At 46.5% G+C, this 13216-nt stretch overlaps 1 protein-coding gene across 2 annotated transcripts in view; it reads right to left on the bottom strand.

Annotated features, from left to right (window-relative positions):
• Positions 1-13216, bottom strand: part of nckap5l (NCK-associated protein 5-like) — a 75092-nt gene that overhangs the window by 42081 nt on the left and 19795 nt on the right. The window contains exons 3-4 of one of the 2 annotated variants that reach the window (XM_051925025.1): positions 6034-6103; positions 1551-1689 (exon numbers count right to left, since the gene is read on the bottom strand). In XM_051925025.1, coding sequence (XP_051780985.1) covers positions 1551-1685 — 135 coding nt within the window. In that variant the 5' untranslated portion in view covers positions 1686-1689; positions 6034-6103. The remainder of the gene's footprint in view (positions 1-1550; positions 1690-6033; positions 6104-13216) is intronic. The other variant, XM_051925026.1, reaches the window with a different exon arrangement.

Below are 13216 nucleotides of genomic sequence, written 5' to 3'. Positions count from 1 at the left end.
GGCACTATATAATACATAGATAGAAAGGCACTATATAATATATACTGTAAATTGATATGAAAGGAACTATCTAATACATTGATAGATAAAAAAGACACGATATAATAGATATGAAAGGCACTATATGATACATGGATAGATAGAAAGACAGTTAATAATACACAGATTAATAGGTAGATATGAAAGGCACCACAAAATATATATTGATAGAAAGGCACTACATAAATAAAGAGAAAGGCAATATATAATAGATAAATGGATATGAAATACATTATATAATAGATAGATAGATAGATAGATAGATAGATAGATAGATAGATAGATAGATAGATAGATAGATAATGTGACAGGCACTATATGATAGATAATACATATGTAGGCATGGAGAAAATTATATACATGGCAGATATGGAAGACACTTTACTATAGACATTATAAAAATGACAGACAGATCTGAAAGGCACTACGTCATAGAGAGACATGAAAGACACTATATAATAGATAGAGATGAAAGGAACTACATAAATGACTGATAGACACAAAAGGCTCCATATAAGTCATATATAGGAATGAGGGGTAATAAATAAATGATAGACACGTAAGACAATACATAATAGATGTGAAAGGCACTATATAATAGATAGATATAGATAATGTCTCTCTTGTCTATAATAGATAGATAGCGTAGTTGGTAGGATTAGATAGATAGATAGATAGATAGATAGATAGATAGATAGATAGATAGATAGATAGATATGAAGGCACTATATAATACGTTGATTAATATGAAAGGCACTATATGAGTTGCCCTTCACAGTGCAGCAAGCACTTTAAGCTTTCGTCTGCTGCACCTCTACATGACGACCACCTTTTTCTGCCCTCTCATACCTGCACAGTATTTCATGTTTGGAACACGTCTGGGATTAAAACACTTTCCGAGATTCGTACACAGATAATGTCTGCATCTTCAAATTTAACTTCCCATCAACACAATTCTTCCACTACTTTCAAATCAGACACATTAATAAATGATCCCACCCGTTTCTTTTGCAGCGGCGATACTGATCAGCCTTGAACACTCAGACAGCATCGCTACACCATATAAAACCATTTTGAAGTCCCGTCCTTTCAAAGACCCCGAGGTGCGCTGGGGAAGGACCGGTCACTGAATATCCCAGAAGACGAGTGGATGGCTGCCCTGCACAGACCGGACTCTGCTCCATACGCACAAAGCACTCAGTCGGTCACTCGCTGCTCGATCTCCCGGCTTCACACGCGTTTCTACGTTTGATTTACGCCCCCGCCGCCCGAGTCTCCGTTTGCCCAGTGATGTGTAGACGGCGCCGCCACGCATTACTCGACAAAGTGCGCCACCTGCTGGCCATTCTAAGGAAGCCTCATTCGATACACAAAAAGTGAACCAAGACACATTTTTTTGTTGTTTTTGTAGTCACAGAAAAGTCTGCGGGGTTAACGAAAGCGTCTTACCTTCAAAGACCACTCCTTCACCCTGCCCACCCACTCCCCCAGCCCAAGGCCCGTCTGCTCACCTCGAGTTCCCGGAGCCTCTCCAACAAGCTCCTACTGCCGTCTCCCTCCGTGCTGCTGCTGTTTTGCGGCTCCAGTGCGCCCTCTGCTGCTCGGCCCGTGGTGGCGCCATCCCTCTGTGAGGCCACCTCGCTCATTATCCTGCAGACAAAGTGACAGACACACAGTGACATCCAGTCGCCGACATGATGGGGTCAAGTCCTACACAGGCAGTCTGGCCAAGCCTTACTGTATATAGCGCCTTTCATTATAGACCGCTCTGCATTGCTGGGTTCTAGATGGGCCGCACTCGTTTTCACTGGTGGATATTTGAAGGCCCATGAAGCAGACGCAGCCACGTTGGCAGTGCTTGGCCCTTCACTTGCAGATGCCCTCGCCAGCCTCGGTGCACAGATTAAGCGCTCAGCTCATTTAACCCGCTCAGGATTTTCCACACCTCCCACTAATCCCCCCATAGCCCTCAAGGGTGGAGAGATTGAGACATTCCTGCTCGTCGCTGCCAGCCTAAATGCCTGAAGCCGACTGAAGGCTGACCTGTTTGTCACCCTCAGTTTACTCCCATTTTTGCCACCCCTAAGGTGCTCTTATCCTCTTCTCCCATTCTCAGTAGACCCCTGGACAGCCTCTGACTGGCCATCCTGCCCACTTTTGCCAAATACACACCCCTAACTACTGGTGCCCTCTCTGTGCCATCTGACCTCACACCAATGTTCACAAGTGGACACACAGGGGACCCCTAATGTAAGTTCCAGCAAACCCCCCAAGTCACACAGACACATGAAGGGCTGGAGCAGAAGCAGCTGTGGGCGAAAGCCGTCCGGCTTAGCGGGGGATTTCCAGAGTCATTAGCAGGGATTAGCGCCGTGGCTCAGACCCCCTGGGAAGGGCCGGCTGGCCTACTGCCCCACTTACAATGAGGCACAGCGCCCCTCGGATTAGTAAAGGCGCTATATGGAGACAAACACGAGACCGAGTTCAGCTTGGAATACAGCAGCCCAACATGAAGCAGAGCCCCGAGAGAATTCACAACTGTGGACATGGCATCCAACACCGGGCACTGCAGGTGGCACAGCCGAGCCCACCCATGTTAATGGGCAGACTGGCATCTGGAGGAAAGGGAACAAATGACAGAAAGGTAGTGAAACAATCTGGAAAAAACAGGAGTGAGGCGAGTGAAAGGAGAGTCAGGGGTGAGACAGGGAGTGAGACAGCAAGAGTCTGATGTGGGCACAGCCACCACCGTGAGAAGACGGGAGTGAGATGGTCAAGTAAGAAGAGAGACAGGCAGCGGAGGTGGCAATGTGACATAAAGTGGGAAGGGGCACTGGGGTTAGTGAGGCTAGTGAGGTGGGGGTCTAAGGGTAGTGAGAGGTGATGGGGTTAGGGGGTCCAGCAGTGCCATGCAACACATCCCCAGTGTGCAGTGCTGTGGTGAGTGAGTATGGATAGACAGAGAGATATGAAAGGCGCTATATAAATGAGAACTAGATACACACACACACAGAGGGCCCTAACTGTCACATGAAATTCTAACTCCACATGTTAATCAACATACAAAACTCTGTGGCACCGTGCTGAGTGACCACAACGGCATGAAAGGCACTATATATCTAAGTAAGTGGCAGCCAGATATGAATGGCGCTGTATGTGTGAAAAACACTATATAATAGATAATAGAGAGACAGCAAAGGCACTAGATAATACATATGTAGGCATGGAGAAAACTATATACATGGCAGATATGGAAGACACTTTACTATAGACATTATAAAAATGACAGACAGATCTGAAAGGCACTACATCATAGAGAGACATGAAAGACACTATATAATAGATAGAGATGAAAGGAACTACATAAATAACTGAAACACACAAAAGGCTCCATATAAGTCATATATAGGAATGAGGGGCAATAAATAAATGATAGACACATAAGACAATACATAATGGATGTGAAAGGCATTAGATAAATGACAGATATGAAAGGCACTATATAATAGATAGATATAGATAATGTCTCTCTTGTCTATAATAGATAGATAGCGTAGTTGGTAGGATTAGATAGATAGATAGATAGATAGATAGATAGATAGATAGATAGATAGATAGATAGATAGATAGATGTGAAAGGCACTAGATAAATGACAGATAGGAAAGGTGCTATATAATAGATAGAGAGAATAGATGTGAAAGGCACTATATAATAGATAGATAGATAGATAGACAGATATGTAAGGCACTATATAATAGATAGATAGATGTGAAAGGCACTATATAATAGATAGATAGACATGAAAGGCACTAGATAAATGACAGATAGGAAAGGTGCTATATAATAGATAGAGAGAATAGATGTGAAAGGCACTATATAATAGATAGATAGATAGATAGACAGATATGTAAGGCACTATATAATAGATAGATAGATGTGAAAGGCACTATATAATAGATAGATAGACATGAAAGGCACTAGATAAATGACAGATAGGAAAGGTGCTATATAATAGATAGAGAGAATAGATGTGAAAGGCACTATATAATAGATAGATAGATAGATAGACAGATATGTAAGGCACTATATAATAGATAGATAGATGTGAAAGGCACTATATAATAGATAGATAGACATGAAAGGCACTAGATAAATGACAGATAGGAAAGGTGCTATATAATAGATAGAGAGAATAGATGTGAAAGGCACTATATAATAGATAGATAGATAGATAGATAGATAGATAGATAGATAGATAGATAGATAGATAGATAGATAGATAGATAGATATGTAAGGCACCATATAATAGATAGATAGATGTGAAAGGCACTATATAATAGATAGATAGATAGATAGACATGAAAGGCACTAGATAAATGACAGATTCAGTATATAAAAGGCACTATATGAGGGGGAGTTAAGCTAAAGTTAGAAAATGGGATGTATCACAAAATGGACCGACCCTTCACAAAGCTGATGCTGTCATTCTTTTCTCAATGTCGTCTCCACCCTTCTCAATGCACTGGCGCCACCTGCCTGGAAGTGGTGGGATTGCAGCAGAATAAAAGGTTTTGTCTCGCCCTCGCCACCACTCTTGCACCACTTTCTTCACGTCGTCATCTGTCCTGAATCAACGACCACCCAGATGTTTTTTTTTAGCGGTCCAAAAAGGTGGAAATCACAGAGTGCCAAATCTGTGGCGATACCTCAAACTTCCGTTTCTCCAGACCAGCCTTGGTGTGGGCGGGTGGGCAGGCAGGCATTATCTTGTCCTTGAGTCAGCAGTTCCCCACCGCTTGGATCGAATAGCAGGCTTCACATTGGTCTCCAGCAGGTCACAGTATCTTGCACTAGTGACTGTAGTACCCCTCGCCATGTAGTGTTCGACAGTAACTCAGGTACACAAATGGTGGGGAGGACAAGATAAAACCTTTTATTCTGCTGCAATCCTGGCACTTCCAGGCAGGTGGGGCCAGTGCATTGAGTAGGCTGGAGACTCCATTGAGAAATGGCCTTCTCAGCTTTGTGAAGGTTCATCCCATTTTCTAACCTTAGCTTGACTCAACCTCATATAATGGACAAGCATTAAATGCACTAAATAAATGAGAGATGTATGAAAGGTCCTATATAATACATAAATTGTAATGAAGGACTCTGTAAAAATGACAAATATGGAAAGCACTCTACAATAGACATGAAAGGTACTATAAAATGACAGATTCATTAGCTATGAAAGTCACTATAAAAACAACAACATGAAAGGCACTATATAACAGACTCTCCCAACATAACACAGGCTCAGATGTTCCCAGGATCCCTCAGGTTGCGTGTCCAATGAGAAGTTCTGCCTTTGTCCCACGTGTCCTCTCTCATCAGTGAGTAAAACTGCCTGACCGTGACGTTTGAGTCTCAGCCGACAGGAGTGAAGTGAGGTAAAGTGAAGTAAGGGAGTGAGGAGAGGGTGAGCCGGTCAAGTAAGACCAGAAACAGAGGAGACAGATGAGGCAGTGGAGTGAAACCGTGGGGCGGGTCATCACTATGAGGTGAAGCAAAGAGTGAGACAGTGGAATGCATTGGTGGACTTGGCAAATGGGGTGAAGCCTCTCCTAAACTGCGCTGTGTGACCCCTCAGGTTCCTTAATTAATGAAGGAGGGGTGGCTCAGTGGTTAGCTGCCTCACCCACCCAGTGTCATGGGTTCAAGTGCCAGCTGTGTGAAGTCTCCCATCCTTGGTGACTTGTGTGTGTTTGTGTTTGCACCCGTGTCCCCCACCCACTGTTGGCTCCCAGATTCAGGACACAGATAGCCAAACTGGAACGGACCCAGAGGTGCAGCGAAATGAGGTTGGGTGTCAAGTCTGTAAAAACTGAATCCTGAGAGGCTAACAGAAATGACCCACGAGTCTGAAAGGCGCTCTATTGAACTATAAAGACAGACTGAGAAATGAAAGCGGATGAGCCGAAGGCCACAGAAAGAGCCACATGCCACCCACCTCCTTGTGCTCCTCGTCCAGGACGCCTCCTGGTCCAGGGAAGTCCCGCTTATGTCCAGATTCTTCTCACCTAAAGAGGAGTGAGCAGAGAAGGCTGAGTGAGCTCAGGTGGACATGATGGATCACCCAGGTCAAGTGTGACTGAGGCGGGACCCCCTTGGTGAAACGTGCCAAGGCATTTCAGTGAGACAAGGGTGCGCCCATCACCTCTCCGTGGGCCAAAGCGCCAGTCATAGGTTTGACACACTGGCTGGCAGCAGAGCCTCCTTGTAAGGCCTCCGTGGAGCCTGCATGGGGGATTCAAGGCATATCCCACCCCAGAGAGGGGAAGAATAAGGAGCAGGGGGTGTATGTAAGGACAATGAAGAAGATGATGTTCACTCACAAACATGGAGAAAAGGAGAACCAGACACGAGGGGGAAGAGAAGCAGGAAAAAGAAAAAGGCCAGGATGAGGAAGAGGAGTACATAAGGAGGAGCAGCAGCAGAGCAACTGAACATGAAAAGGAGGACAAGAAGAAGTGATGAGCAGGAGGAAGGAAGGACAGATGAACAAGAAGAGAGAGGAACTAGAGAGAGAAAATAAGAAGGAGGAGGAGGAGAAAACAAAGAAAGGTGAAGATGAGGAGCGAAGAGCAAGAACAAAGAAGACGGAACTATCCATCCATCCATCCATTATCCAGCCCACTATATCCTAACACAGGGTCACGGGGGTCTGCTGGAGCCAATCCCAGCCAACACAGAGCAAAAGGCAGGGTGCCAGTCCACCGCAGGGCACACACACACTCACACACCAGGGACAATTTAGGACCACCAATGCGCCTAACCTGCATGTCTTTGGACTGTGGGAGGAAACCCACGCAGACACGGGGAGAACATGCAAACTCCACGTAACCCGGGAAGCGAACAACAGGTCTCCTTACTGCGAGGCAGCAGCGCCACCATGCCACCCTGAAGACAGAACTAGGCAGAGGGAATCCAGTAAAGACGAGGAGGAGACATGATGAGCAAGAAGAAAGAAAATCAGGCAAAAATGGGGAAAGAGGAGTAAAGGAAGAGGAAGAGTGTGGAACAAAAAAGAGGAGCAAAAGGAACAAAAGAACAGGCAAAGCAGAAAAGAAGAAGGAGGTGAACAAGGTGAGGGAAGGAGGAGTTAAGAAGAAGAGGAGGAATGTGAAATAAGTAAGAGGACGAGACCACTGAACAGGGCAGAATGAAAATGAGGAGAAGGAAAACCGAGAGAGTGGGCTTATGAGCAAAGAGGGGGAACTGAAGAAAAGAGGAGCAAAATAGCAAAAAAAAATAGAACAAAAGACACGTATGAGGAACACTCAGAAGAAGAAGACCAAGCGCAGACAAGAAGGAGAAAGAGAAGGACAAACAAGTGAGGAAAAGAGGAAGAGGAGGAGGGAGACTCAGAGCAGAGAAAGGAGGAAGACACAAAAAGGAGAAGAAAACTCATCAATGAAATGACAGGACAACCCTGGGGGCTTACAGAGCTTTGGGACTGACGAGTGATGAAGACCTCCGGCCCACAGACTTGAGGAAGTTCAGTCCCACCAAGCATGAGGAGGCTGTGGTGTGCACTCGGGACAGTCAGCGGGACAGCTGCTGGATTTCTGGGATTGGAGTGCCACTGAGTCCACTCGCTCGCCCCCAGCATGCGGGACAAAAGTTCCTTCAGCTAAGTGGGCACCGGCGGGACCAGGGGGTCCCTCAAATCTGAGTCAGGAGCCACGGCTGAGCCACACAGCCGCCTCGACTCCCTGTTATGTGCTGGTGCTGCTGAGGGTCACATCTGACCCCAGGTCAGTGGAGGTCTTGTTCAAAGCCCACCCGCTCCATTTCTGCCCACTTTGCTGTCTTTTTTCGGCCAGACGCACATCCTCGGGGTGGAAGTTACACTCATCCCATGGACATAAATAGCAAGTGGAACTGAAGGAGGAAGTTACAAAGAGGAAGCGCGTCTCGATGCCAGCGTGGGTGCCCGTAGCGCCCCTCACTCTTCGCTTTCTCCTGTTCTTCATTTTCTTCTGACCCGTGCAAAGAGGAAGTGAAGTGAGCCTGAAGCAGGAAGTGCAGCTAATGATGGTGCTGGCTGTCATGTGACTCCAAATGCCAAGGCAGCAGCCTGGCGGGTGCCCAATATGCAATCCACAGATACAAGAAGGGGGCACCTCAAGCTTCTGAGGGCATCGGAGCCATTGGGCTTACAGCTTTCTAGGGTCCTTACTATCATGGCTACGGAGCGCAATGAAAACCTGACCCGCGTGTGGCAAGACAAGGACAGAGGAAAAGACGCAGGCATCGTACCCACCCGCACGAAGTAGATGGTGCATGCCATTCCTGGAGAAGACCCCCTGAGACAAGATGAGGTGTCTTCAAAGCAAAAGCAAAATTCAGCACATTCAGACCACCAGTGCAAAGGGAAAGAATTGGGAAATAAGCGGAAACTACAGAGGCGTAAGGAGTGGGGCATAAAAATAATAAAAGTCGGGGTGCCAGGCGTCCAGCTGAATAACAACAATAATAACATGTATATGGCGCTTTTTGTCATTACTCAGGGCACTTGACACATAGTGAGCGGGGAGCCACTAATGTGCAGCATCCACCTGGCGGAGGCGACGGCAGCCATTATTGCACCAGCTCACCCACCACACATCAGGTGGTGAAGGGGTGAGAAGTTAGTGAGAGATAGTAAGGGACAGGGGAGGAGTAGGGGAGGAGAATGACCAGCCATGGTGGACATCAGGATACACCGGACTCTTATTGAAGGCTGCGCATATTATCTTTAGTGACCACAGAGAGTCAGGACCACCTCAGTATGTTACGCCTCATCTGAAAAGATGGCACCATTTTTACAAGCAGGAGGCCCCAGTGGTGGGAATGAGATTTTGCTTTCTGACTTTTGAATTTTTTTGCTTTGGTCTCGTCCTCTAGTGTTGGTCACTCAGTTCTGGTTCTGAATCTTCGCTAACTGCTTGTGACCATGTGTTTCGACTCCCCTCGGTCACGTTTCTTATGATAATCCTCAGGCTCGATGTGCGTCCTCCAAAAACCAGCATGTGGAGCCAGAAGTCACCCACCCTCCATGGAGTAAAACGCTCTCCAATTTTGGAGTGGGAGACCCTCAGTGACCTCTGAGATCTGAACCTCCAAGCCAAGCTCTGTGCCAGGAGCGGAGAAGCAGCCATTACTTCAAGAAGGTGCTGAGGAGATCGATAGAACAAATAGAAATGATTTGGATAGGAATAGAAGTAAGAAGCTGGGCAAGTCTGGCGATGATACAAAGATAGGTGGAGTGGTAGATCATCGAGAATCCAACATCACAGAGGGGCTTGGACAGCACACAGGCTTGGGCAGAATTTGGGAATAAATGAAATGTAAGGTTAATAAAGTATTACATGTAGGAAATAAAAATGTGAGGTCTGAATACACAATGGGAGGTCTGAAAATCAAGAGCCCACCTTATGAGAAGGACTTAGGAGTCGTAGAGGACTATCAGACAGACAGTGATCAGAAGCCATTAAGAAGGCTAACAGAATGTCAGGTTATATAGCTCCTTGATGTGTGGAGTACAAGTCACAGGAGGTTCTGCTCAGGCTTTATAACACACTGGTGAGGCCTCATCTGGATTCCTGGGGTCAGTTGTGGTCTCCAGGTTTAGGTCTGAATACACAATGGGAGGTCTGAACATTGAGAGTCCAACTTATGAGAAGGACTTAGGAGTCGTAAGGACTATCAGACAGACAGTGATCAGAAGCCATTAAGAAGACTAACAGAATGTCAGGTTATATAGCGGCTTGACTCATGGAGCACAAGTCCCAGGAGTTTCTGCTCAAGCTTTATAACACACGTGAGACCTCATCTGGAGTCCTGGGGTCAGTTGTGGTCTCCAGGTTTAGGTCTGAATACACAATGGGAGGTCTGAACATCGAGAGTCCAACTTATGAGAAGGATTTAGGAGTCGTAGAGGACTATCAGACAGACAGTGATCAGAAGCCATTAAGAAGACTAACAGAATGTCAGGTTATATAGCGCCTTGACTCATGGAGCACAAGTGCCAGGAGTTTCTGCTCAAGCTTTATAACACACGTGAGACCTCATCTGGAGTCCTGGGGTCAGTTGTGGTCTCCAGGTTTAGGTCTGAATACACAATGGGAGGTCTGAACATCGAGAGTCCAACTTATGAGAAGGATTTAGGAGTCGTAGAGGACTATCAGACAGACAGTGATCACAAGCCATTAAGAAGGCTAACAGAATGTCAGGTTATATAGCACCTTGATGTGTAGAGTACAAGTCACAGGAGGTTTATAACACACCGGTGAGGCCTCATCTGGAGTCCTGTGGTCAGTTTATGACTCCATAAAGACACAGCAGCACTGGAGAAAGTCCAGAGAAGAGCGACGAGGCTGATTGAGGGGCTACAGGGGGCAAGTTATGAAGAGTAAAAGAGCTGAGCCTTTACAGTGATGAAGAGGAGAACTGACTGACGGGTTTAAAATGAGGAAGGGAATTAGTCCAGTGGATCAGACAGTGACTTTAGAATGAGTTCATCGAGAACACGGGGACACAACTGGAAACTTGAGGGTGAATGTCACACAAACATTAGGAAGATCAACCCCTGTAAGGCAGCAGGACCAGACAACATCCCTGGGCGGGCTCTCAGAGCATGTGCCAACAAGCTGGCTGATGTTCTCTGCTCCATCTTCAACCTTTCCCTCAGTCAGAGCATCGTTCCATCCGGCTTTAAGACTACGATCATAGTCCCCCTTGCTAAACAAGCCCACCCACAGGCCGGTAGCACTCACTCCAATCATCATGAAGTGCTTTGAGAGAGTGGCTGTGAATACTTATCTACATGTGCTTTCTCAATTTTTTTATTTTTAATAAATTTGCTAAAACCTCAAGTAAACTTTTTTCACGTTGTCATTATGGGGTGTTGTGTGTAGAATTCTGAGGAAAAAAATGAATTGAATCCATTTTGGAATAAGGCTGTAACATAACAAAATGTGGAAAAAGTGATGTGCTGGGAATACTTTCCGGATGCCCTGTAACTGACTGGAGTTTCTAACCGTGAGCCGCCTCATTCTATCGACCTCACACAACTGTATTGGACTTGTCCATCACACACCTACCTGCACATTACACTTTCTATTTCTATTCTGTTTTGATACATTACTTATTATCTATCTGCTACTTATTATTTATCTTTATCTTTATACGTTGGTTTTGTCATTTGGTGTGGACAGTAAAGTAAGAATTTCATTGTACAGGGAAACGTGTTTCCTTACTGTGCACATGACAATAAACTTTGAACTTGAACCTGAAGTTTGTCTTCACACAGAGGACCACAGACACGTGCAGTAAGTGACCAAGTAGCGTGGTGGACAGGAGGACTTTAGGGACCTTCAGAACTTGACTTGATGTTATTTTAGAAGAATGGAGTGGACAGGACTGGCGGGCTTTGCTGGGCAGAGTGGCCCGTTCTCATCCAGAGTGTTCCAATGTTCTAATGTGCTGTAATGTGCAACTGACGGTGAAGCAGATGAGAGTTTTGTGTCCTGTGGTGTGAGAGTTATTTAAAAAATAAAAACATTTTGCTCCTAAAAACTTTGTGTGGCCGCGTGGGAATTTTTAAAGCTTCCCCCCCCCCCCCCTTATAAAGTTTTTTTTTTTTGCCTGCACAGGAGCAAAAGCAGCTGAGTGTTGGAGGAGCATCTGCAAATTGAGAATCTTGTCATTTGTATTCAAAGCAGCGTCAGCACAGCAGGGCAGTAAGCAGCCGTAGCCGACACCGACGTCACACTAAGTAAATAACCGGCATTGCTGTAAATACCAGAAACAACGACTCCTTTGCATCGTTGCAAAAAATATATATCACAGCACACCACAGATAAAGGACCACGTCACAAAGACAGTAGAGAGCCTGCCAACACACTTCGAGTCCTCTACATGATCTCAGAGCAACGACACGGTACTCCACACAGCAACAGACATCATCCTCGAACAGTGGCTATTGTCTCGTCTTCTCAAACTGCTTTTCTTGCTGAGGGTCGTGGCGGCAGGTCAGCTCAGACGTCCGTGACCCCATCTGTAAATTCCAGCTCTTCCCAGGGAATACCCAGCCATCCACACGCCAGCCGAGAGATGTAATCCGGAGGAGAACCTGCAGCAGTCCCAGGACTAGAGCAGCTCTGAGGGGGACAGACACCAGAAGTGACATGTCCGTGCCACCTCACCTGGCACTCCTCGATCTGGTGGAGCAGCGACTCTACTCTGAGGCTTCGCACCCTATCAGTGTTAGGTGGTCTCCCTCACCCTGGGTGGTGTTCAAGGGACTGATCTATGTCTGTATTCGTCATCGGAGCCTTTGGTTTCTTTATGTCTGTGTTTCCTTCTCCATGTGCCACATGTCTTGTGGGTGGTCCCCCAAGAGGCGGGGCCACCTGCCCATCACGGTCGAGGGACCACCCTCAGCCCTATAAAGGCCTCGGTAAAGCCCATACAGTCCCTTGCGGTTCATTGATTGCACTTGGTGATTGGTGAGTTCTCCTCTGTTATTTTGCTCTTTTTGTCAATTACTGATTTTCTGTGACTTTTTGATCTCTAGGGAAATCCCGCCAGGCTCAGGGGCAGCCAACGACATCACTTCCGGTTCCGGTCCTGATGACATCATTTCCTCCACTGGCCTTTAAAGCTGCCATCTTGCTCCCAAGAGCACAGGTCTGTGCTTTGTCAACAATTTTGCATGGGTGGCTGCCCCAAACCTTCGCAATGTCTTATGGCCGTGCTTCTTACAGTGGCGTAGTCGGCAGGATCATAAAAACCCAGAAGAAAATGGTACCGGACCAGAATCATTTCCTCAAGCTTTCAGGTGGGGGTTTCGCCTCGGAGTTCGGAAAGAACTGGTGCAGACTCTGCTCCCTTTGACTAATTCTGGGCCACAGAAATTAAATAGGGAGAGTGTCGATGGGACACACCGATGTGGGCTGGTCTCTATGGGGGAAGCGATGGGGACTTATTATGCTCTCTCGGAGGAGAGGGCTGTCCTCCCCACAGGGACCAAGGCCCCAGAGCAAAGTGGGGATTCCCCTGACCAGCAGGTGAAGTCACTGCAAACATGGAGGCTAGATCCTGAGCGGTCTACCCAAGAGCAGCTTGATGCTTTATGGGAAATGGTG

The sequence above is a fragment of the Erpetoichthys calabaricus genome, chromosome 3, assembly GCF_900747795.2.
Source record: "Erpetoichthys calabaricus chromosome 3, fErpCal1.3, whole genome shotgun sequence".
NCBI classification, from domain to species: Eukaryota; Metazoa; Chordata; class Cladistia; order Polypteriformes; family Polypteridae; genus Erpetoichthys; species Erpetoichthys calabaricus.
The sequence above is the reverse complement of the archived record's forward strand: the minus strand, read 5'-3'. Positions and strand labels throughout refer to the sequence as shown.